Below are 25,064 nucleotides of genomic sequence, written 5' to 3'. Positions count from 1 at the left end.
TATCATCAACAGCGGCACTGTCGCTTAAAGCATTCCGGGGATATTCGGATCGAGACCCTTGAGCGTGGCGGCAGCGCACCGGCCATCTATCGGCCGTTGGGCGCCGGTGCCAGCAATGAATCCCAGTCCCACATCAACAGCACCACCAATAGCCACACATCGACATCCAGCCTCAACATTCTCAACAGCAAACTCGGAAATGGCAACGGCAATGGCTGCTCCAACAACTCCGCCAGTGCCCAACAGCTGCTGATGAGCTCCAAGCAATTGGAGCAGCTGCTGCACTCTCCACTCTCTGCAGGCGCTGCGGCTGTGGTGAATGCTGCCAATACGCAGCAGGATCTTCAGGCGGTGGCCGCTTACTGGGCTGCAGCCTGCAAGGCAGCCGTGGCCAATGGGGAGGAGCTGCTGCAGCTGCAGCAGAACGATCAAATAGAGATCACGCGGCTGCCATCTGCGGCCAACCAGGAGCACCAGAGCAACCAGAGCAACACCAAGAGCAAGCAGCAAAAGTGTCCCGTGTGTCCGTACATCTCGGAGAGCAAGTCCCAGATGAACTATCACGTCTCCCTGCACAAGCCCACGCAGTACGAGTGCCGGCTGTGCACCTTTGTGTGCGCCAAGAAGCAGCACCTGAGCAGCCACATGAGGAGCGTGCATCAGCAGCAGCTGGCAGTGGGTGGCACAGGCGCAGCAGGCACAGGAGGAGCCTCCTCCTTGGGCCTGGACTTTAGTGTGGCCCTCCAGCTGGCGGCGGCGGCCAAACAGGTCCAACAGCTTCCCGCCTCCACGCCGCTCTCCATCGACTTGAGTCAACTGCAGCTGGATGCGGCCTCGGATGCGGACATGAATCCGCAGCAGCTGCCGCCAGAGTACCAGTACAAGCTGATCAGCTACTGTCCGCGCTGTCCCGCCCGCTTTGCCCAGAAGCACAACGACGAGCGGCAGGGCAAGCAGGAGCTGGAGCAGCACCTGACCGCCCATGCGGCCGCCAATGATACAGAGACGGAAGATCTTTATGTGTGCACCTACTGCGGCTACCGCACAGGAGAGGAGACGCTGCTGCAGCTGCATCGGGCCGTGCACATGTCGCACTACCAGGAGAAGTGCCAGCAGCTGTACAAGAACTGCAAGGAGGATGTCGAGTTCCCCGCGCCGAAGCTCATGCAGATCACGGGACCCGAGACCATCTGGGTGGTGGACAGCGAGCTGAGTGTCCAGCTGCTGCAGCAGCAGGCGGCGGGTGGCGTTAGTTCTTCGACCAGCGCTGCCGGCAGCTTCAGTGGCCAGAACTCGCTGCTCAAGAAGCAGCTGGAGTCGGGCAGTGGCCTGGAGAGGGCCATCGAACGCGAGTCTACGCCTCAGCCCAAGCCGCAAGAGGCGGAAGCCGAGGCGGAGGAGGATGAGGAGCGTCGCAGCAGCTCCACGCCATCGACGAGTGCCTCGGTGGCCACCAGTGATCTGGCTGCAGATGTCAGCAGTGACGCCGGCTCCATGGATATGCCACAGTCGGCCTCGGCGCCCGAGCGCTGTCTCCACTGTCCGTTCGAGACGCAGAAGCATGAGGAGCTGCAGCAGCATCTGCCGCATCATGGCGTCGTCCAGGCAGCCCCAGAAGGTGCACATTTGTGTGCCCATTGCGACTACCATACCGCCACGGAGGCGGAGATCGAGGAGCACACAGTGGTGCATTTCAATGCCAGCGAGAAGCTCAAGTCAGTGGAGTTTTACACGTGCTACGACAACCTCGAGATCAGCATGGAGCAGGAGTCGGAGGAGCCCACCAAGCAGCACACCGAGAACAACAACAACCAGGACAATGTGATCAATGCCAACATGCAGGAGCAGCAGCAGGAGCAAAGCGATGCAGAGCATCTGGATGGGGACCTGGACGAGCAGCCGCCAGCCAAGAAACACAGCACAAAGATCATTCTGTACAAGAGCGATGGAGCGTTGAGTGTGAAGCCATCGCCTGAGGAGCAATCCGCAGCAGAGTCGCAGAGTCGTAGCGAGAATATCAGCGATCGTCTGCGTCGTCGCATACTACGGGGCAGTGCCCCAACAGCGCCCGAGGAGTGCCAGGAGCAGCGGCCAACGACGCCGGAAAAAATGATTCTGGTCAACCCCAAGACGGGCAAAGTCATTTCCAGGAAGTAGAAAGGAATCAACCCACGCCCCCAACCCCTTTAGATGATACGATTACGATTTTTGATTACGTTTAAAATATTATTTTCATTTTGGTATTGTTAAAGTTTTTGTTGTTGCTTTTGTTTAGTTTATTTTTCTTCGGGTTTCTGTTGAGGTTGGGATTTGTTTTGGACACACCGATTATGGTTATATTATGACACTAACACACACACACCGATACACCCTGTACAATAGTTGGAACATGTTCCTGCACTTAAAAAAACTTTGATTTAGATCCTAAGTTATCCCTAGTTATACATACGACACGAGAATACCCCAACTATGAGAATATTTCTTCTGTTATCTTACGGGCAGACCCGCCAATTCATATATTTATCAACGGCAACAATTTCGAATAATTCTTTGGGGATCTGCCTCGATTTTTCTTATTATTTCTATGATTATGATTAGGATTAAGTTCTAGAACGGTGCAAAATGTAATATAACTTAATACATAAATTATCAAAACGGAAAAGGAGAGAAACCCATAAACGTTTTTAATCGCATAAGCATAGAGATATTGTACATTTATAAGATAAATACCCCCCAACAAAGAGCAAGATCCAAAAGCGTTTCAAAGAAATCAAAAAATCTGTATAGGAAATACTGAAAAGAAATTTATAAAAGAAAAACTATTCAAAATTAAGTCTTGCTGGAACATTATTTTGTTGAATATAATTTTTTTTTTTTTTCTGAATGGGAACTGTGATTATTGATAATTGTAAAAAAAAAATAGAAGAGGAATGCAAGAGCGTATATCATGCAATGAATATGGTACTATATACATACTATATAAATCTAAAAACCTATACATATATATATATTTACATACTGCTGCTACAATACAATGCAAATGCAAGTACATAATTCAAATATCAAATTGAAGAAAATGGTAAAAATTGTTGCAATATTTGCAATTTTATTTTGTACAAGCAAGCAGGCAGCAAAAATGGTTACATTTTAGGAATTTAGTTCGCATGACTCTAAAATAGTTTTTGTTTTATGACTATAATTGTAAATTAGAACTTTTTATTTGAACAGAAACAATGTAAGAAACAAACAAACAAAACAAAATGTTATCATAAACTTTAAGCAAATGAAAAGAACACTTGTGGAATAGCGGGGCCATATTTAAATAGTTTAACGAGTAACAAACAACATTTAAACAAAAGCAAATCAAAAAAGTAAATAAAATAGAGACAAAAGAGTATACAGAAGTAACTTACACTTGGATATAAAACTGCAACCGCCTTTGATATGCATATATACATCTATATATAGGGTATATCTATATCTATACACACAATATACATACATACTATATGATAAAAATAGTCCTTAACATTAAAAGTACACTTAAAATGAAAATAGTTTAATTAAATTAGTTTTGTTTACTACGCGCACACACCCACACCTACACAGATTTATGGCATCAAATTCAAAATGAGAAAAAAATGTACAAAAACAACAATTGTTAATAAAGAAATCAAATTTAAAAAATACACAAGTTGCATTTACAATTAATCGCTCTCTATCTCTCATAAAACTAATTAGAATAGGGTACTTCCCTTATAAATTAAAACAAATTGGAATGCTTATTCGAAATATTTTAGAACACATAAATATTCCTTTAAAGCCTTAAATGTATATAATTTAGAAGTTTACTTTGGAAATGGACCAAACTCATATAAGTAATAACCTACACATAAAGATAATGTAAATCCAAATTACTTAATTTTAAAAATTAAATGAATTCACATCTTTATATCGAAATTAAAGCTGTTATAATTTGGTAGAAATGAAAAAACAGTACAAATTCAAATTCTATATTTGAAAATTTGAAAGATCCAATTATCGATATATCGCATAGCAGCCGTGTGGACTTTCAAATATTTTCAAAAGTCAAAAAGTTCCAGTTCCGTTTATGGTACAAGTTCCGTTGAATTTAATTGAACGGCAGAAAAGATTTTAATTTGTGCCACAATCAACTAAAATTAGTGTTTTATTGAATACAATTATTTCTTTACTGATGAGGCTACTATTTATTATTATTCAGCGAGTAGAGCCCAGCAAAATCAAGGATGGTATTCCTATGGAGCCGGTATTTTATGCAGTGGTATTTTTTTAGCCGCTCGAAAAATATAGAGCAGTTATACATACATTCCGCAAGGTATAAGGGGATTGAGTATATATGGTAACGGTATCTTGCAATAACCAAGAATATAAATCAGGATCGAGATATGTCGGTTAAAATTGTTTTTTCAGCACTGCGAGTCCAAACTAGCTTGTATAATAAAAACGAATATCAAATTTGAGTAATACAACTTTCATAGGTACATTTAAGGTATATTTAGGTGAACTCATAAGGGACAGATGGTATATTTTATCGATAAATCCGCGGTCACACTGTTCTCCAACTCTAATTTTGATGAAAGATTACAAATTGTGAATTGCGATGCATTTTCACCTAATTCTGCTGTAGCATCACATAGAAAACGTTATCCGGGCTCATTGTAACTACTCGAAGACATACCCACCTGCCACACACATGGATACCAAGTCCAACGATGATTCAGCTGGCAGTGATTCGCTGGACAAATCTATGCAAATTAAGTGCGTGATGGTCGAGACGACAAGCGATGCGATGGCGACTGGGCCGACAGTTGGCGAGGAGTCTGACAACTGCAGCCGGGATTCCGCTGCACGGGACATGGGCGACAAGTCGGCGTCGCCGTCGCCAACGGGTGTGATGCAGCGAGAGCAGCAGGCTGAACAAAAGACTGATGCGGTGTCCAGCATGGGTGACGGCGACAGCTCGTCACAGACGGGGGCCAGCAGCAACTGCAGCAGCAACACGTCCCCCTCCTCAATAGTATCGTGCACTGCCTTCGAGACGAAAGTCAAACAAATCTCACAGAACCTCAAGGAGACCACACTGGCAGAGCCAGTGGCAAAAAGCGAACCGACCACAAGCGATGCGGCCGCAAGCGACGCAGCCACAAGTGACGCAGCAACCAGCGACACAGTCACAAGCGATGCGGCCACAAGCGATGCGGCCACAAGCGACACAGCCACAAACGATGCGGCCACCAGCGACGCCGTCAGTGCTGCAGCTGGCGACAGTAGTAGCAGCCTGGGCGATGCCGCAGCCGACACAGAGTCTCACAATTCCACTGACGACTCCTCCGAGCGGCGTGTGAAAAAAGTTCGCTTCCATCCCGATGTCAAAGAGAACGACGGCGGCACTTGGGCGAAGAAAAAGCGTTCACCCCAGTCCAGCGAAGCGGATTCAAGTGCAAACTGTGATGGCATGGACCTCGATGAGGACGAAGAGTGCGATGAGGGTGATGAGGAGCCGGAAGAAGAGTTTGATATGGCCAAGACAATTGCCGAGGCGGAGGACTACCTCAAGGAGCATCCACTCACGTTTGTTCGCCGAGCCGAACAAAACGGAGATACACTAAACGATGGCTTCGATACCATCGATGATATGCCACCCGTGGTGCCGAAGGAGCCGTACGACAACGATGTAGATTTCTATAGGAAAATTGAGCCTGAGAATGGCATTGAGCGTGTGCTAGGACGCGAAACAAAGGCGGGAAAGGTAAGTCAATACGATGGATTACTCCAAGTTAATGGCTAACATTATTCACTTGATTTGCAGGTGGAATATCTGTTGCGCTACGAGAACCAGGGCGGACTCTTTTGGGAATCTGAAGAGTTCATTCGACGCATGTGTCCGACGCTTCTCAAGGAATACGAAAAGAATCGCGAGAGGCGTCAACAGCGTCTGGTTAGTGTCTGCCTCGTCTGCTCCATGTCTGTTCTCCTCTCTTCTAATATTTATTTTTTGGGTTGCAGATGCATCACGTTGCCAAGCGACAGACCATGCGACAGCGTTATACGGATTTCTAGTAGTGGCTGCTTAGGTTTTAAGTTCTGAAATAAGTTCCACTTACATGTAAAATTTTTGTAATATGCAGTTACGTTACTGATTTTCCTTTGTTGAACAAAAACCAATAATGCATCTAAGCAATTAGATCCCATTATATTAAATCATTTAGTGGTCGTAGTCTCCTATTCTTTTTTTATGCGTATATGTAGTTTATATTTAAAGATTAATTGATTTGCTCGCACACCCATAAAGCCAGTCCTGACGTTAGACACTATTTCCCCCGTACTCTGTAAATATGCAAGGAGAAAACATTTCTAGGTCGCCAGAGAGGAAGCCGTTTGACAGTGGACTCCTACAATAATGATCCGATCTGATCCACATTCTGTAATTGAACAGCTAAAAACATTCACTAAGATGTTGCGCGATATGTTTTCTTCCAAATTTTGTATACTAAAGATTCTCTTCTTTTGTAAGGGCGGTTTGGGACGTGGCAAATATGTATAATATCGGGGGTCTGGATGCAAATCCCTGTGGCTCTTATAGTCTTCTACACAAGATGGACTAACGGACATTACATGAGTTCAATATACATATGTATGTAAGTTTGCACGAATGTTTGTTTTGAGTATAAGGTACATATGTACACAGAGGTAGAGTATGTGTGCAAGCACACACTGTGTCATAAGAAGTACGAGGTAAGGCTTAGAGACTGTACTGCATTCATTAAATGAATTTAATTTATATTAGTCCAGTAAATAAATAAAATTTCAGAGGCGACTGCTGTGAAACTGTCAGAGCTGGCTTCTATAAGCATGTTAAGACTGGCTGCTATGAAACTATGAATTGATGTTGCAATGAGACTTTTCAACTGGCTGAAATATAATTATTAAAGCTGAGACTATAAGATTAAGTTAACTTTAAGCGTTCTTTACGTTTTATCTGGGGTGATGCTTTAAAGTAGTCTAGTACTCTCATCCGAAAACATGTTTGCTAGCAAACTGCAATATATTTTGCTAGCTGCATGGTGTTACCAGAGGTGTAAACTGCATTCCGTACGGTTGCACTGCTCAGGCAGCTGCTTTGTATTGTTTACTTTGCGAGAAGTTTGTTAAAGTGTATAAACAATTGGATCCATGCAGGAGCTATGTATGTAAACACATATAATATTACTCTTTACATACGTTTACATTTACGCTCCCATTGCAAGGTACCCTGACGGCATAAAGAATAAATCTTTCTACATCTTAGCTAACGCAAACTACCATCGAACACCATTAAATATTAATTTCATTCCTGTTTTTTCCAGCAGCCACTTTTTTCGATTCTGAGGGTAGACCTTATGTTTTATGCTCCAATCCCAAGAGTACCTAGTCTAGTGAACAATCGACTCTAACCATCTGGTAATATTATATAGAATATCAAACTGAGGAAAATTTAAGAATCGGTATATTTACGGTATATTTCGGAATATTTCCGTGGGCAAGGGGCTATATTTTTCACCTCGGTCACACTGGCTATTCGGGACGCAAAATCAAAAAAATTAAAAGTACAATACATAAATTGACGCCTACAGGACGGTCTACGACTCAGATTTGCTCGTCGAATACGTATTGGATCTGATAATTGCCGCGACGCAAAGGCATTATAGATAGCAAACGCAAGACACCCCGATAACCTTGCCTCAAATCAGAACAAAAGAGAAATTTTTTTTTTGCGTGGTCACCCGTCATCGTCGTTGTTGGTCGTCTGTCGTCGTTGTCGTCGTTCTCGAAAATCTGCATTGGAGAGGCAGCAGCAGCGAGCGGAATAGCCCCACAGCCAACAGCAATAAAATGCACATCTAAACACATTCAGATATAAACAATTTGTTTTCGAATTCGAAATTCGTGGCAGCAGCAGGTGAAAGTCTGATTTCGAGACAGGTAAGTGGCACCACCATCCTCCTCCATGCTCCACCCCTATCCCAATGCCATTCCAACCCAAAATGGAATGTACTTATATACATTCTATATGCTATAGGGAAAGTGCGCAGATAACTTTTCGGATACTCCCAAAATCAATTTGTTTGGCATTCGTCGATTGCTTATCTCTGCATTATCACTTACATAAGGTTGTCAGCTCCGATTCGCATATGCTATGATATGCTATGATTGTTTACTGCAATTTGCTGTATCTCCTATGCACACACACAATCCCCCCATCACCCCACCGACCCCTGCCTGGCTGCAGTCTATAAATAGTTGCTGCCACAACAGCACAGCGCATATCTATGCGCACCCGAATGACACGGCACCGAATGGCTGTCGACTGTCCCGTGTCGCTGTCACTGCCACGGCAGTTTTTGTTTGTGGCAGGTCAGGTTATCCTGTACCCTACATCCCGTTGCCAGCCGCGTGAGCATCCCCCATCCTTCCACCTACATACACATCCCACTCATCAGCATAGTGCGTAGTAGCTGACAAAGAAAAACAATGCCTGGCCTGGCCAATCCATCTGAGTTCTGAGATCTGCGGTATGCGGCGGCATTGTCTCGTCTTGAACTTGACGTTGACCGCTGCCTGCTGCTGGACTCTTTATTTATTTGTTAAATGCGCGTGGCTAGGCGACGAGAGAGAGAGGAAATCGTTCGCCCACTCTCGCGGCCTCTCGCCAGCTGCTGTTCTCTTTTTTCTTCACGTACCGCTTTCTGCTGCTGTTGTTTGGTTCATTAACCCACATGATAACTCATTTGGCAGGAGGTCGGAGGAAAAAACTACGCAACAAACAAACAGAAACAGAGAGAGGAAAAACAAAATTGTTCTTAAGGCAACTGCGTAGGAAGGAGCGAGCGAGCGAGCGATGCCGGAAGAAGAACCGCGACAGAAGCCCATGGAGGAGGAAGAGGACGATGAAGAACTGCAGCCGCTGCCACAGCAGGAGCAGCCGCCCTTGCTGCCCAAACAGGATCACCATCCCGAAGATCAGCCGCCCGAAGAACAGGCACAGACACCGCCCATACCCATAACGCTAACAGCAGAGGAGGCAAGTATAACACCTTTGAACACTCCGAACCTGCATGCAAAACAGATCCTAAACAGCTTCATCAACAGATGCGTGAACGTCGTCTACGTACTTTGGCAGCCCGAAGCATCATACAAACTCCATTGGCAGCAGCCACCACAGCGCCCAGCCCGGAGAAGGCCTCGAGGAAGCAGACAAACGTCTCTGGCGAGTCTCGCCTGGTGCGCGAGGCCACGCACAGCGACTCTGAGTCATCCACCTGGCCGGATCTGAGCAGCAAAAATGATATGGATGTGGAAATGAAGACCGTGGTGCCCATACAGGATGTAGAAATGGCGCCAGCACTCAGTCTGCCCAGCGAGGCGGCTACCAAACGTACTGTGAGGCCAGCAATCGAGACAACGAAAGCCTCGACAGTGAGTCCCGAACGGGAATTGGCCAACAAAAAGTTGCCAGCATCAGCAGACGGTGGCGGTAGCTCGCCCAAGAGCGTGGATGAACAGAACGAGCAGCTGCTGTCGCGTTTGCTGAATTGCACATGGAATGAGTTCGGCAGCGGCTCCATTATATGCGCCCAAACAGCCAGCTTCCTGGAGCAGCATCCCAGCAAGCGATTCGACTTTGATTTCATTGTCTCAAATGTCCTCATGGAGACGGCCCTCAAGATCTACAACGATGAGCTGGGCGAGAGCAGTGCCTGCCTGGTGGATGACATGGAATTTTCAACGCCCAAAAAGATCAAATCGGATGACACGGAGGTGCAAGAGATCATGGCCAATGCAATGGCCTCCACCTCGACCGTTGAGGAGGCGACCACCTCCAGCCAAAGCGAGGCCACGGCCAGCAGCGATGCCAGCTCGTGCCTGGCCCCATCGGTGCTGAACATTGTGACCACCACCAAGCACAGTGTCATTCTCTATCTGATGAAGTGCTATGAGAACTATCAGACGGAGTGTGCCACAAAGACGAGCGCCAGCCAGCCGGCGCTCCATTTGGCATTTGAGAACATTATGCGCATGACGGTGCTCGTGCTGACGGATCGCATTCATCAGAATCTCAACTGGCAATTGGATCAGTCGGCCCTGCTGGAGCTCATGTATATGGAGAAGGTGAGCGAGTCCTTCCTGGTCGATATTGTGGCCCACACACACGAGGATCTGGACGCGTTTGACACCATCTTTGGCCAGGTGCTGCGTGGCCTGTTCACTGGCATGCAGCGCAACATTTGCACAGCGAAAATCAATCTACTGCAAATCGAATGGCTGGCCAAGCTGGTGGTCATCAGGGTGGGTGCTGTGAGGCCACTGGCCGATCTCGTCGCACGTCAGCCCAATTTTATTCCACCGATTTGCACAAAGATCTCGGGCCGAGAGATTGTCAAATGCAGTTTTCTGGGACCCTTTCTCTCCGTCTCGCTGTTTGCCGAGGAGAATGTAAAGTTTGCAGAGACAACCAAGAACAAAGTGGAGGATGCAGTTGCCTCGCGTCTACGTTGGGTAGGTGTTTGGGTAGCCATTCCAATCCGTTTCCTTTACTTATTATTTTGTTTTGCTTTTTCAGGGCCTTCATGAGATGCGCACCCATTTGCATGGCATCTTCCATTCGTTGTGCGTGAATGCCAGCAGCCGTCCAAAGACCCTCGAGTACATTGGCAACATTTTGCGTCGCAACGATCGTCGTGTGCAGTTTGCCAGCGATGAGAAGCTGCTCGCCCGAGACGGTTTTGTCATTAATCTGATGAGTGTGCTGCAGCATCTGTCCGTGAAGATTAAACTGGACAGGATTGAGCCCAACTATCACTACATGAAGAACTGCCATGTGAGCATCGAGCAGGACACAAAGATACGTTACAACGAGGAGGAGTACAAGAGTTTCCAAGGCCGTGAATTCAGCGAGTCCGACAAGGAGGTCAACTTTCAGACGCAATGCTGGTTCCTCACCCTGCAGGCTCACCATTTGGGCTACATGCCCGCCATTCAGCGCTACCGCCAGAAGATGCGTGCCATCAAGGAGCTGCAGAAGCTGATCGACGAGCTGGATCGCACCAAGCAGCATTGGGTCAACTCGCGGTATGCCACGCGCAACAATCAGTTCAAGGAGCGCTGGGAGAAGCAGCTGCGAAAGCTCAATCGGTAGGAGAAACTCAAGCCTCATCTCTGTCTCTTAAATTACTCAACTTTGATGCCTTTGCAGCTCGAAAAACTGCAGTGAAATTACGCTCCTAGATCCAGCACTGCTTCAGCGCTGCACTGAATTCTATTCGACGGTGTGCGAGTTTATGTTGTACCAGTTCGAGGGTCGCGCCATTGTGGGGCCATTCATCTCCAAGCTGCCAGTGCAAACGCTGAAGGCAACGGATGCATTTTCCGCACTGCCCGAGTGGTATATCGATGACATTGCCGAGTTTATTTTGTTTACCATGCAGCACGCCAACGTGGACATACGCCAGAGCATCGATCATTCGATTATTACATGGCTGCTGACCTGCGTTTGTGCCTCGCATCTCATTAAGAATCCCTATGTGACTGCCAAGCTGGTCGAGGTGATGTTTGTGTTCTCTTTAAAGCCAGCCAACTCGGTGAATACAGCGGTAAGTAGCTGAAGGAATCCACCTGAATGCTCATTGAATGTCTTTTGTGTTGGCAGATGTGGAACCACGAGCTGGCACAGAATGCCCTGGTCAGCGCCCTAATGAGATTCTATGTCGATGTGGAGACAACGGGCCAAAGCACTGAGTTTTACGATAAGTTTACCATAAGGTGAGTGATCCAGCTGTCTGCTGAACCCTCTTTTACCTTAATTTCTTCATCTACAGATACCATATTAGCCATTTGTTCAAATCAATGTGGGAGAATCCCATCCACCGCCAGGCTGTCATCTGTGAATCGCGGGTGGGCAATCAGTTTGTTAAATTCGTCAATATGCTGATGAACGACACAACGTTCCTGCTGGACGAATGTCTGGAGAATCTGAAGCGCATCCATCAGACACAGCAGATGTTGTCCGACAAGCAGAGCCTCTCCAAAATGACCACCGATCAGCAGCAGAGTCGCCTCACCCAGCTGGCCACCGATGAGCGGCAATGTCGCTCCTATTTAACACTCGCACGCGAGACAGTCGATCTGTTTCACTATCTGACAGTGAGTGCAGCAAGGCAACTGCCACACAATTTAATTGATTAATAATTGTCTTTTTTTCAGAGCGACATCAAGGAGCCTTTTATGCGCGCCGAACTGGTGGATCGTCTCAGCTCAATGTTGAATTTCAATCTGAAGCAGTTAGCGGGTCCCAAGTGCAACGACCTGAAGGTTAAGAATCCGGCAAAGTACGGCTGGGAGCCGCGCAGCTTGCTGGCCCAAATCTTCGATATATATCTCCATCTGGACTGTGATAGATTCGCCGAGGCACTGGCCGCCGACGAGCGCTCCTTCGATGTGCATATATGCAATGAGGCGGCGTCGAGAATTAAGCGCCTGGCGCTACGCTCAGCCGTTGAGGTGGAGCGCTTCAAGGCGCTCACACAGCGTGCCCACGAAATCTACGGTATGCCAGGAAGCCAGACACAAATTGGATGAAATTTATTGACAAACAACCTGTTCCCTTTGCAGTAACCAACCAACAGACTGAAGATGAATGCGCTGATGCCCCCGATGAGTTCAAGGATCCGCTGATGGATACTTTGATGTCGGATCCTGTGCTGCTGCCATCGGGCACTGTCATGGACCGGGCCATCATCACACGCCATCTATTAAATAGCTGCACGGATCCGTTCAACCGACAGCCGCTCACCGAGGATATGCTGGTGGCCAACTTAGAGCTGAAGCATCGCATCGAGGCCTGGCGCAAGGAGCAGCGTGGCAAGCGGAATAATAGATAAGCAGCCCTCCCCCACCCAAATCACTATCCCTAGGACCTAGATTAATGTGCAGTTTTAGTGTCTATATTGCCTACCTTCTATAATTGTACACATAACATAATTAATTATTCATGTGCTGGAGATTTACGATTCACAGTTTATCTATAAATAAGATCCAGAAACGGATTGCAAAATTGTTTCGCAAAACATTTGGGATGTGAAAACGAAAACACGGATAACGATAACTTATCGAAGTTTTGCCACCACTATCGTTTGGCGGATTTGTTTTTGTTTGTGATGATTTTTACAAAATTGGAATTTATTTGCAATTGAATTCACAAATAAAAAGATAATGAAGCGTATGTATGTATCTCTAGCATAAATTATACAAATATCTATATACTTAGAAGCTATAGCTACACCCTCTCAAATCCATGTGATCCCCCAATGGATGCGTGTGAGTCGGAGTCGTCGGTGAACAGAAGAAAATTTGTTTAGTTTTAGAATTAGTTGTAGTAGTGTGGTTGGTGTTTTCGTTAATCTCGCTCAGTCGGGTTTTCTACCAGAACGGACACCAGCCAATGTAGCACTGGCAGAGGTTCTCGTTGTTGGTCGCCTGCTGTATGAGCAGCTCCACTTGCTGCTGCTCGTTGACGCTCTTTTGCGTTTGGAAATCGGTGCCCGTGAGCTTGCACTTGACCCGCTTGATCACCTGGCTGGCCTTGCTGTTCGTCTCATCGGCCACATTGTTGTGCAGTCCCCGGCCTGCTGCTGCAGCTGCGCCTCGTACGTCTTCGACTTGGCCATGGGCAGCGACTCCTCCACCGAGTTGCTTAAGCTGTCGCCGCTGTTGCCCACCTGCATGCCAGAGCCGCCACGGCCAGCGGCACCACCATTTGCGCCCGCCGCATCGTTGCCCTTCTTGTCGACGTCGAGGAGTCGCCAATTGAGCAGAGGATCGTAGACAAACGCCTCCAGCACGGCCATCAGTGAGTCCTTGTTGCGTCGCAGCACCAGCATCACGCTCTCACAGGTGCGCCGGTACGTGCCCTCGATGCCCGTCACCTCCATGGCCTTGATCAGCATGCGCGTGAGTCGGAAGGGTATCTTCTCGGGGAACTTTTCCCGCGTCATGGCCACCTCGAAGCAGTCACCAAAGTCAATGTGCAGAATCTTGCCGCTCATGCGATCCAGCATGAGGTTCGAGGGATGGCGATCGCCCAGTCCGAGGATATAACCCACCATCGACATGACGGCCAGAGAGCGGGTGTAGTTGTTGCGCCGCTCGAACCACAGCTCCGAGGACGGGGACTTGAGCCACAGCAGCTTGGCCAGATCATCGCCCTGCGTCTGCCCCAGGGCATACTCAAACACCTCCACCTTCTGCATGAGCGTCAGATGGTCATAGTCTGGGGCAAAGTTCAGCATGGTGCGATGCTCCTGGTTGAGCGGCACCTTCTTCTTGTCCCGGTAGTCGCGTATCAGCGTGTGCAGCGTATCACAGTGCGGCACCCAGCCAATCAGCCCCGAGTTCGTGCTCAGCGGGATGACAGCGTAACGCTGAATGGCCAGATTGCGGCGGAACGTATCGGGATCGTCCAGCAGCAGTGTGTTGACCAGCGAGAACAGCTGCATCACGCGCTCATCCTGCCGCAGATCCTCGTGTCCCTTCAGCAGGTACATGTAGTCCTTGCCATTGGAGCCGCGAATGCAAAGCTTGCGCGGCCGCTGCTTCGAGGTGATCACCTGCAGATTCGTCTTGATGTGACTGATGCGTATCAGCTCCTGCCCGGGATTGTAGGAGCCCGGTACGGCCAGCTCCAGGTCCTTGCAGGTCATCAGCTTGGGCGACACATACGGCAGCTCCAGCGACGTCAACTGCGGCAGCTGGCGCGAGATCTTCTGGAACACATGATAGTAAATATCCCAGGCACGATCCAGATCCATCACCACGGCGGATGTCTTGTAGCGCTGCGACCACTCGTACGCTTCGGTCAGCTCCCGGCCGTAGGCCTGCGAGAAGGATGTTTCCTTGAGCGTCTGCGGCCCGCGCTCCAGCATGGCGTGCAGCGGTTCGAGTATCTCAAACATGCCCTTTACATTGCGATCGCCAAAGTACAGGCGGGAGGCCTCCTCCAGTCCCTCGTGCCACTGCTCGTGCCAGAGTATGGCCACGCGTATGAGCTCCTCGCTGCACATCACCGCCTGCTCCACCAGCGTGGGCGAATGCTTCCTCATGGAATCCAAAATCTTGAAGGCCGCATTCCTGCGTGCCAGCGAGGCAGACTTGGAGGCCACTGTCAGCGGATAGACCAGCGCCTGCGGATGATTCTTGCCAATGTCCATGAGCAGCTGATGGATGAGCTGCCCCACCAGCTGCCGGTGCGTATCGATGCGTGCAATCAGCTGTGGTATCACCTGCAGCCAGGTGTTGATCTCAATCAGCTTCATGCCCGAGAGCAGCGCCTCATACACCTCCGCATGGTTGCCGTAGTCAAACCAGAGGGTCAGCAGTCGCAGCGTATCCTGCAGCGAGTTGCCTTTGATCAAGCTGATGGAGCGGAAGAATCCCTGAACGGCGGGCACTGCATACTGCTGTATGATCAACATATCACTGTCCATGCTAAGGCCCACGCCGATGTTCAGGCCAGGCGGCAACGATGCCTGCTGCTTGTCCAGCGCTGTCTTTTGGGCCTGCACCACCTTGAAGTTCATGTAGGCCCACCGATGCCAGGCCTTGTACCAGTTCGGATCGTAGCTCGTGGCCTTCTCAAAGCACTCCAAGGCGCCCTGAATGGCCCCGGGACCCAGACGCTCTTGCAGTTTGTTCTGCCAGGTGGCCAGGCGCAGGTAGCATTGGGCCATCAGCCGCTGATCCTGTTGCTTCAGTGACTCCGGCGGCAGGCAGCTCAGCTCTGCGCTGTACGCGTTGACAAAGTGCCGCAGCTGATCGTAGGCCTCCTGCAGCTGATTCGAGGCTGCCATGTATTTGGTATAGGCATAAGTGACCTGCGGCTGATTATACGGCAGCTGTTCGCGCGGATTCAGCTTGGGATCGGTGCCCAGCAGCATCACCAGCGTCTTGTGCGAGAGATGCAGCGAGCCGCTCTTCCGGCACAAACTCGCATACTTCAGCCACGTGTGAATGTCGTCGTGCGGCTTCACCACCAGCGAGTGCACCTGAATGATGCGACGCCAATCCTCGACTAGTCGCTGTCCTCCCTGCAATCGCTTCCACCACATGGTCTTCAGGGGCTCCCTTCTCTCGGGGATCAGCTTGTACTGGATGACTTCCTCGAGCTCCGCCAGCATTTGCACACAGACCATGGCCCCGTAGGCACGCTCGTAGGATTCACCCGCCATCGATGTGAGTTCCGTGTCCAGCAGATCCCTCGTCTCGTCGATCAGTCGCTGCGCCGTCTCGAAGTCATCGTGGTGCACGGCCAGCACAGCGCGATAGTAGCTACCGTCCTGCGTGTCCTCGGGTATGCAGCGCACATACTCCCGCATGGCTTCCCAATCCTGCAGGCCCCAGGCGGCCACAGCAGCCAGTGGACTGGCCCGTGCTCTCGCCTCCGCGCCGAAGCCCTCCCACTCGTGTTTGGTCACCTGGCTCAGCTCCGACCAGTCGCCCAGCGCCTCCAGGCAGCGCATGTGACCCAGACGCGCCTCCAGATCCGAGGAATCTGTTTGCAAATTCCGTTCGTAGTGCTCCAAGGCCTGATCCCAGTTGTGTAGCTTCTCGTACCAGCGTCCCTGGACATTCAGCTCGTTGGCTGCGTTCCGGTAGGTGGTTAGCAGCCCCTCGGCTGCCTCTCGCTGCTGCAGTTTGTTGTTGATGAGAATCAGCGACTCGAACACGGAGGCCTCCTCCTTCAGCAGGAACTCCTCCTCCTTGTAGCGCAGAGCCTTGGCATACGCGCGACAGGCCATGGCGCGCGTGCCCAAAAGATTCGTCTCAATGGGTATGGGGTCCCGATCGCAATGCTCCATAAACTCGGCCAGATTGAGGATGGTTTGGGTGATCTCTGGCATATCGGTGACCTGCAGGGCCTGGATCAACGACTGCGTCAGCTCGTGCTTGTGCTCCGGCGACAGTTCCGTCCAGCAGGAGATGAATGCCGCGTTGAACAGATCCCTCAGCAGCGTATCGTACTCCTGGGCGAGCGAGCAGCAGGCACGCAGCGCATGCGAAGGCGATTCCTTCAGCAGGCCAATGGACAGCCGCTTCAGCCACTCGACCCAATCGTCCTTCGAGACGCGACGTGTGACCTGCCAGGCGGTGCGCAGCACATTCGTGGAGACCTGCAGATTGCGATTGTTGCTATTTCTGTCCGTGACAAAGGGTTCGTTGTACTTGATCTTGGCCTGCCGCAAACCAAACTCCCCCGAGCCGCTGGCATCCGCCAGAGTGCTGTTGTTCTGCAGGCGACTCAACAGCTTCTCGTACTCGCTATCCGCTATGCGATGCTTGGCGAGTATGCGCTGCACCATGGGCACGAACACGAGATACTTCTTGCCCAGCTGCTTGACCAGCGAACGGAGCGTGGTCATGGCTTGATCGCGCAGCTCTGGCTCTGTATCCAGCACCCTGACCAGCGGGTGTATAATCCTCGAGGAGAAGTCCGTAAAGTCCAGCTGGCAGGCCAGATTATTGATTGTCTCGAGTGCCACCAGCGACACTTGCTGCGGCACATATGGCGAGTCGAATAGCTTCACAATGGGCGGCACAATCAGCGGCAAATAGTAGCCCAAAGTGCTGCCAAATTTCTGCAATGCCTGCAGCAATCTTCTCGTTACCATTCGATCCTTGGAGTTGTCATGCTGCAGCACTCTCAATATTTGTGGTATGAGCTCCGCCAGATAGTCTCTAAATTCACAGCCCAAGGCCACGGCAATCTGTTCAATCAGATTGATCAGCGTTGACTGCAGCGGCGTATTGATGGTCCAAAATTCTTTGATCAGCTTGAAGATGTCGCTCATGTAGCTGATGATGTGCAGCTTCACAAATGCCACCAGAATGGCCAGCTGCTGGAACAGAAACTCTCGCAGATTATTGTCCGCCGTGCGCACATTGTCCAGCAGATTGGGCAGCACTTGAGCCAAATATGGCACGCACTTGATGCCGAGACTCTGGAAGATAAAGGTCACCGCTTGCACGACGCTCGTGTGGCGTGTACTCAGCGTTGATCTCGCAGTATGCGCATAAGCGCAGCTATGGCCACCGCGGGATAATATTCGTCCAGGGCGTTGCCCATATTCACCAGCAATTCGGCCGTGGATATGTCCTGGCTCTCGTCCACCTTCCCGTCGGAGTAGGCAATCAGCACGTTGTCCTTTTGGCTGTCTATCAGACCCTTGTTCATCTTGTGCTTGTACGGATCCATGGCGCCCAGCAGGCCCAACACGCGTATTGTCTCGCGGCGTATGGAGCGACGCTGCTCCGTCTTCAGGAAGTTGATGAGAATGTCAATGAGCACGGGATACTTGTGGTACGGGCTGACCACACGTCCCGTGGCACTGATCAGTTGTCCCAGCGTCCACAGGGCCACGCCACGCTTGTCGGGAGAGCCGGCATCGCCCAGCATTTCGAGCAGAATAGAGAGCAGATCATCGGCCCACAGTTCCATCTCGTTGGAGCCGCCATTCACCTCCGCCAGATCACCAATGGTGCGCAGGACATTGAGGATAACGCCCGGATTCGATTCCGGTTCGTGCAGCTTCGGCACGAGGGCCTTGAGTATGGGATTCATGTAGGAGGATATCAAACGGGGCGTACTAATCACCAGATGATCCAACATACGCGCACTCTGCTCCTTGTTGCGATTCATGCCCGAATACTTGAGATCCGTCAGCAGCTCAATCATGGTGGTCCTCAGCTTGGGCATCACATACGCAGGATTCATGGAGGACAGGCGGCCGATGGTGACCATGGCCAGTTCGCGTATCTCAAAGATCTCATCGTGCAGCGTAATGAACAGCGAATTGAGGGACTCTGGCTGCGCCAACTTGGCATCAAAAGTCTCATCCAGCGAGCGCAGGATGCGTATTCTCACATTGCAGTCCATGTCCGTGATGGCCACCATCAGCAGCCGCTCAATCACATGCGAGACGGTGTCGCTTAGCGTCTTGGAGTTCTCCATGCTCTCCGAGGATTGAACCGCGAGCTTCAGCAGCCGCGTGCAGGTCTGCACAGCCTCCAAACGGATCTCTGGCTGATCGTGGACAATGAAGTAATCCGCGCAGCTACGGGGAAATGGGCAAAGGCTTTCATTAAACACTGAGATATTCCGTTTTTAGCTGCACTTACCGCTGCACAAAGTCCAGCATATTCTGCTCCTCAAAGTTAAACGTGCCCAAAGTCTTGAGGGCCAGCACTGTGGTGGCACCATCGGCCAGTTGCATCATCAGTGAACCATCTATGGCTATGGGTGGCAGCGCGGCATAGGGTATGGCCGCTGGTTTGTTCATCAAGACCTGAGACAACACCCCAATGAGTCCATCGGTGATGCCCGACTTCAGCTGCGGCACATTCTCCGACAGCTCCCGCAGGCACACAGTCAACGCGGGCGACAGGCCCGTGGCGAACATTTGCTCCAGTATGTCCCGCACGTCCTTGACTATCTCCGAGCGCACGGCATGCGCCAGCAATGTGATGCAGGCAAAGACTGCCGGATCCACGGGCGCCTTGCGCTTGCTGCTGGCCAACTCCTTGGCGGGCAGAGCCATCTTAACGCTGGCCATAATGGTCTCCAGATGCTTCTCAATGGCGCTCTCTACGGCCACGGCCAGGTAGCCAATGGTGATGTACGCCACCGTGCGATCCTTTTCCTTGCCACGCAATATTTGCATTAAGTGTGGCACACAAATTTGCAGATATTTCTCCACGAAAACCTCACGATTAAAGGCCGCCAAGCGGGGCAGTATCTGGAGCAGCGCCTGCTGCACATACGGGGACTTGGAGAAACGTTGCTCCATCACATTATCGCAGATGGTGGCGTAGTGCGCCTGCAGGATCTCATGCGCGTAAGCAGACTCCAGAACGTTGTGCTAAAAGATAGAGATAGAGCGCTTAAAATCTGCTTTTTCGTTTTATTTGCTTGCTGCTTACGCTGGCAAACTTTGCCATTGCATTGTGATGATGCTCCGCCTCCATGTGCATCTGTGTGCTGCCCAATTTGTCCATGAAAGGCACCTTCAGACGCGGCACAAATGTGTTCAGCTGTGAGCTCATGCTCGAGTGGCTGCTGGCCTCCAAGAACTTATTGTGATGTGCCTTGGGGAAGAGCGTTTTCAGCGCCGTGTAGCGTCGCTCCCAGCTGGCATTGGCGCAGCGAAAGAGCTCATTGAACACTATCAGCCCGCCGTGTATGCGATCATCGCGAGTCATGCCCTTCTGCTCTTTGCCCAGGCCCACATCCTGGTTGAAACTGGCACTGGCCTCGTCATAGCAGATCTTGTACCATTGCGGCTCACTCGATTGCTTTGTGTTCTCCCGCTGGGCTGTGACAATGAGAGCGGCCCTCAGGGCCTCGCCTGCAGACTCCCTTATGGCAGGCTTGGGGTCGAAGATGGCATTGAAAATGTGCTCGAAGAAGGTGAGGATTTGCTGGTAGAAGTACGTGGGCAAGGCAATGGCCAGCTCTCGTAGGATAAACACAGCAGCATGGCGACGATACTGCAAGGAAAAGGAGCGTTAAATTCATGAAATAAAGGTACACACTGTACGCACCTCTTGTCTGTCGCCGCTGAGCATCTCAAAGGCTTTTTTGATGTCGAAATCAAAGGAGTCGGCGCCCTTGGAGCCCGGCATGTTGGCCAGTTTGACCAGCGAACGGGCGGCAATTTCCATGACGGACACATCGTTGATAAGCAGCAGATCGCGCAAACGATTCAGATAGGGGGAGATGCCCTTTCGGGTGGTGAGACCATCGCTGGTAATAAGGCACTCTGAAAGCAGGAGACATTTGGCAAAGTTTTTTAGATAATTTGTTACTTCCACTTACTCATGGCCAAGGCGCCGCCTTTCTTCTCGTTAATGTCCGCCGCATTGACCATGTTGAATATATGATGATCAAACTCATCGAAGAACTGCGCCAGCTCCTCCTGGGACATCTCCCGCAGCTCCGTTTTGACATACAGGAAGAGATCTTGGGCGGCTTTGTTCTGGACATTGCGGTTCCGGGACTTTAGCCCGTTCACGAAATTCTGCACAACCGACGAGGTCGACATTGTGGCACGGCACGGTGGTGGTTTATGTAGCTAACACACTTTGGTTTGGCACGAAAAAGGAATTTCCGAGCAGGTGCATCTGCCTCCGCCGAAGTGTCGAGACTTTGAGGTTATATTTTTGTTTGGCCCCAGGGGCACGTCAAGGACTATTGCACTAGCTGCCTGTGCTCCTTTCACATGTTTACACAAGTGTTGATCCACTGCAACAACAAATACGTTCCGATCACTTTGCTAATTGCGAAATTGACTGAAATTCTTGTTTTTTTTATGGCAAATTGCAGCCGCAGCCAAGAAATACGCGTACAGTGTGACCGTCGTAGGCTTGCGCCGAAATACCAAACCACGGAAGATATAGAATACAATCAGCCAGGATACAGTTTTCCCTCCTGAAAACAATATTCAATTTACTGATCAATGATCCATTGCATCGATCGGGTTTTGAGTCCTGGTGAACGCGTCCGATCACTGTACCACATATCAGAATACAGTATATAGATGTGTCAGTTCATAAAAGCGAACAGTCACTGTTGAGTCTGCGAGATGCGTGCCCCAGGCAGAAAATATAAATATGCAAGAAAAAATAGAAAATGCGAGGAATGCAATGCGTACGGAATAAGATGTGCATATGTTCGAAATGCAGGCCGCCCTGCCACCAACCAATACGCCTTTTCTGCGTTTTTGCGTCTGATATCGATATGAGACGCGGCCAGTGGGAAAAGGCTATTAATTCGTTTTTTCTCTCGGTATTTTTACGGTATATTTTGAACATTAAGATATACTGCCGTATATATTTTGAAGATGGATTCATTATTTATCGATAAAACCACTGAAGAGAATTTTCATAAGAACTGCTTAAACAAATTGTGAGTATATACAACAATTAAGCAATTAAAAATAGTGCAAATATCACCGGAACAAAAGCAATTGACAGCGCAACTGTGTGGAGTCAATGACAAAGTGTATAATTCGTGATATTTCGGTTAAAATTCAAGCAAAGGAAAGCCAACTGTGAGACATGCGTGAAAATTGTATTGGAAAATCGATGGTTGAGCACTGCGGGGGTGTGCAGCTTTTCACACTGGGGGCTGCTGTGCACAGCAGCGCCATCTGGGATTTTCTTTAGTGCGGAAAAGCCACGGGGAAAATGTGTTTTTTGTATTGTTTATAAAGAAAATCGAATTTCCATTTGCATTCGTTTAGCGACCGACCGTTTAAGACCGTTACATTTTGAAGAGCCCACAAAAGACCTCGACAATGTCCAACCTGAGGAAAATGCAAGACGAGGAACGCGAGTCCGAGTATGGCCGTGTGTACGCCGTCTCGGGACCTGGTAAGACGTCACGACCTTTGTCCTTCACCCACTGACCGACCCCCTTACTGATGCTCCTCCTCCTTCACAGTCGTCACTGCCGAGGCCATGTCCGGCTCTGCCATGTACGAGCTGGTGCGCGTCGGCTACTACGAGCTGGTGGGCGAGATCATTCGCCTGGAGGGAGACATGGCCACCATTCAGGTGTACGAGGAGACCTCCGGCGTGACTGTCGGCGATCCCGTGCTGCGCACAGGCAAGCCCCTGTCCGTGGAGCTGGGCCCTGGCATCATGGGCAACATTTTCGATGGCATCCAGCGCCCGCTGAAGGACATTGGCGTGATGACCAACTCCATATACATCCCCAAGGGCGTGAACACCACGGCACTGTCCCGCACGACAATGTGGGAATTCAATCCCCTGAATGTTCGCGTGGGATCGCACATCACCGGCGGCGACCTGTACGGTGTGGTGCACGAGAACACCCTCGTGAAGCAGCGCATGATTGTGCATCCGCGTGGCAAGGGTACAGTGCGCTACATTGCCCCCGCGGGCAACTACAACCTGGAGGACATTGTCCTCGAGACGGAGTTCGATGGCGAGATCACGAAACACACGATGCTGCAGGTGTGGCCGGTGCGACAGCCACGTCCCTGCACCGAGAAGCTGCCAGCCAACCATCCGCTGTTCACAGGACAACGCGTCCTCGACTCCCTTTTCCCATGTGTTCAGGGCGGCACCACCGCCATCCCGGGAGCCTTCGGTTGCGGCAAGACTGTCATCTCGCAGGTGAGTTGAACGCTTCTCATTCCTCGAAGTGCTTGCATGATGCCCATTCTCTTTTCTCATTCCTTAGGCCCTCTCCAAGTACTCCAACTCCGATGTCATCATCTACGTGGGCTGCGGCGAGCGAGGCAATGAAATGTCCGAGGTGCTGCGTGACTTCCCAGAGCTGACATGCGAAATCGATGGCGTCACCGAGTCCATCATGAAGCGTACCGCCCTGGTGGCCAACACCTCCAACATGCCTGTGGCTGCCCGAGAGGCCTCCATCTACACCGGCATCACCCTCTCCGAGTACTTCCGTGACATGGGCTACAATGTGGCCATGATGGCTGACTCCACCTCCCGTTGGGCCGAGGCGCTGCGTGAGATCTCCGGACGTCTGGCTGAGATGCCTGCCGATTCCGGTTACCCAGCCTACCTGGGCGCCCGTCTGGCCACCTTCTACGAGCGCGCAGGACGCGTCAAGTGCCTGGGTAATCCCGAGCGTGAGGGCTCCGTGTCGATTGTGGGCGCCGTGTCGCCTCCTGGTGGCGACTTCTCTGATCCCGTGACCTCCGCCACGCTGGGCATTGTGCAGGTGTTCTGGGGATTGGACAAGAAGTTGGCACAGCGCAAGCATTTCCCCTCCATCAACTGGCTCATCTCCTACTCGAAGTACATGCGTGCCCTGGACGAGTATTACGACAAGAACTTCCCCGAATTTGTGCCACTGCGCACCAAGGTCAAGGAGATTCTGCAGGAGGAGGAGGATCTGTCGGAGATTGTGCAGCTGGTGGGCAAGGCGTCGCTGGCCGAGACCGACAAGGTGACGCTGGAGGTGGCCAAGCTGCTGAAGGATGACTTTCTGCAACAGAACTCGTACTCGCCATACGATCGCGTGTGTCCCTTCTACAAGACGGTGGGCATGCTGCGCAACATACTCTCCTTCTACGAGACGTCCCGACACGCTGTGGAGTCCACCGCTCAGTCGGACAACAAAATCACATGGAACACCATAAGGGAATCGATGGGCAGCATTATGTATCAGTTGTCTTCAATGAAATTTAAGGTGAGGAAGAGACTCAGAGACCATTAGGAGTGCCTGCCATTAATGCATATTTCTAACCATTTTAGGATCCCGTGAAGGATGGCGAGCAAAAGATTAAAGCGGACTACGATCAGCTGTATGAGGATATGCAGCAGGCCTTCCGAAACCTGGAGGATTAAAGCGGCAAACAGAGGAGAAACCAAAACGAAATAAGAAACCAAAAGAAAGTTGGGTTATTATTCGAATTTCCTTACCCCATGCCCCCATTCAATCTAGTCATATATACATAATGCATAATAAGATATTTGAGATCCAAGTTTATATTATAAGTTGAACAGTTTATCCTCTGGAATCGACGACAAGTTTTAGGCAAGACGAACAATAATTAGTCGGTAGCGCAAAACAAATGCAAAATGCAGACAAAAACGGGAAGCTAAACCAGCCATACGATTACTATATATGCCATACATATTATGATACATATGTACTATAATCTATCTATGTTGATATATACATATAATTATAGTTCGCAGCTATTTATTGTTAGAGAAATTTCATAAATTTATCGATTTCCGTGTTCGTTCCCCTACCCTCTTTATGTGAAAAAAACATCTACGAAACGAAACTAACATTTACAAGAAAAAGCGTTGAATACATTACGAAATTATAATAATATTATTATACATATATTCCTACATATGTTATAGGAAACCCTTAATGAACGCAATAACTAAGTAGCCCCAATTGCATGTACCTCTCTACTCTACCAAAG

The 25,064-nt window shown here is 50.0% G+C and overlaps 5 protein-coding genes across 11 annotated transcripts in view; 4 read left to right on the top strand and 1 right to left on the bottom strand.

The window, feature by feature from the left end:
• The window catches only part of LOC117900662, a 46,750-nt gene extending 43,070 nt beyond the window's left edge, over window positions 1-3,680 (top strand). For 5 of the 6 annotated variants that reach the window (XM_034811098.1, XM_034811099.1, XM_034811097.1 and 2 more), the window contains one exon: window positions 13-3,680. In XM_034811098.1, the coding sequence (XP_034666989.1) occupies window positions 13-2,157 (2,145 nt within the window). In that variant the 3' untranslated portion in view covers window positions 2,158-3,680. The remainder of the gene's footprint in view (window positions 1-12) is intronic. The other variant, XM_034811103.1, reaches the window with a different exon arrangement.
• A 907-nt stretch (window positions 3,681-4,587) lies between these two features.
• Window positions 4,588-6,259, top strand: LOC117900664 (activating transcription factor 7-interacting protein 1). Of its 2 annotated transcripts, XM_034811106.1 has the most exons (4): window positions 4,588-5,209; window positions 5,240-5,791; window positions 5,852-5,980; window positions 6,049-6,259. In XM_034811106.1, exons 1-4 carry the CDS (start codon window positions 4,736-4,738, stop codon window positions 6,100-6,102), a joined length of 1,209 nt encoding a protein of 402 aa, XP_034666997.1. In that variant the 5' UTR covers window positions 4,588-4,735; the 3' UTR covers window positions 6,103-6,259. The 2 variants fall into 2 exon arrangements, with proteins under 2 accessions (XP_034666997.1, XP_034666996.1); XM_034811105.1 differs by having other exon boundaries at window positions 4,588-5,791.
• A 1,335-nt stretch (window positions 6,260-7,594) lies between these two features.
• LOC117900663 (ubiquitin conjugation factor E4 B) lies at window positions 7,595-13,124 on the top strand. Its single transcript, XM_034811104.1, has 9 exons — window positions 7,595-8,004; window positions 8,818-9,103; window positions 9,172-10,578; window positions 10,643-11,214; window positions 11,276-11,672; window positions 11,729-11,841; window positions 11,898-12,222; window positions 12,283-12,625; window positions 12,691-13,124. The coding sequence occupies exons 2-9, from the start codon at window positions 8,921-8,923 to the stop codon at window positions 12,957-12,959; spliced, it is 3,609 nt and encodes a 1,202-aa protein (XP_034666995.1). The 5' UTR covers window positions 7,595-8,004; window positions 8,818-8,920; the 3' UTR covers window positions 12,960-13,124.
• A 373-nt stretch (window positions 13,125-13,497) lies between these two features.
• On the bottom strand, window positions 13,498-21,170 carry LOC117900661 (serine/threonine-protein kinase Tor). The gene is given in 7 exon segments (XM_034811096.1): window positions 13,498-13,704; window positions 13,707-18,127; window positions 18,130-19,184; window positions 19,249-19,988; window positions 20,050-20,616; window positions 20,671-20,888; window positions 20,945-21,170. Coding segments are annotated over 7 exon segments (7,434 nt in total).
• A 799-nt stretch (window positions 21,171-21,969) lies between these two features.
• On the top strand, window positions 21,970-24,893 carry LOC117901011 (V-type proton ATPase catalytic subunit A). The gene is made up of 5 exons (XM_034811610.1): window positions 21,970-22,033; window positions 22,371-22,500; window positions 22,571-23,268; window positions 23,336-24,313; window positions 24,379-24,893. The coding sequence occupies exons 2-5, from the start codon at window positions 22,425-22,427 to the stop codon at window positions 24,469-24,471; spliced, it is 1,845 nt and encodes a 614-aa protein (XP_034667501.1). The 5' UTR covers window positions 21,970-22,033; window positions 22,371-22,424; the 3' UTR covers window positions 24,472-24,893.
• The last annotated feature ends 171 nt before the right edge of the window (window positions 24,894-25,064 follow it).

Source organism: Drosophila subobscura, chromosome U, assembly GCF_008121235.1.
Source record: "Drosophila subobscura isolate 14011-0131.10 chromosome U, UCBerk_Dsub_1.0, whole genome shotgun sequence".
In the NCBI taxonomy this organism is placed as follows: Eukaryota; Metazoa; Arthropoda; class Insecta; order Diptera; family Drosophilidae; genus Drosophila; species Drosophila subobscura.
The sequence above is the reverse complement of the archived record's forward strand: the minus strand, read 5'-3'. Positions and strand labels throughout refer to the sequence as shown.

Coding starts and splice junctions, on each gene's coding strand:
- LOC117900664 (XM_034811105.1), top strand. CDS start 4,736: ATGGATACCAAGTCCAACGATGATTCAGCTGGCAGTGATTCGCTGGAC. Junction 5,792..5,851: donor GCGAAACAAAGGCGGGAAAG/GTAAGTCAATAC, acceptor CTTGATTTGCAG/GTGGAATATCTGTTGCGCTA. Junction 5,981..6,048: donor AGAGGCGTCAACAGCGTCTG/GTTAGTGTCTGC, acceptor TTTGGGTTGCAG/ATGCATCACGTTGCCAAGCG.
- LOC117900663 (XM_034811104.1), top strand. CDS start 8,921: ATGCCGGAAGAAGAACCGCGACAGAAGCCCATGGAGGAGGAAGAGGAC. Junction 11,673..11,728: donor CCAACTCGGTGAATACAGCG/GTAAGTAGCTGA, acceptor TTGTGTTGGCAG/ATGTGGAACCACGAGCTGGC. Junction 12,223..12,282: donor ATCTGTTTCACTATCTGACA/GTGAGTGCAGCA, acceptor TCTTTTTTTCAG/AGCGACATCAAGGAGCCTTT.
- LOC117901011 (XM_034811610.1), top strand. CDS start 22,425: ATGTCCAACCTGAGGAAAATGCAAGACGAGGAACGCGAGTCCGAGTAT. Junction 22,501..22,570: donor GTACGCCGTCTCGGGACCTG/GTAAGACGTCAC, acceptor CCTCCTTCACAG/TCGTCACTGCCGAGGCCATG. Junction 23,269..23,335: donor GCAAGACTGTCATCTCGCAG/GTGAGTTGAACG, acceptor CTCATTCCTTAG/GCCCTCTCCAAGTACTCCAA.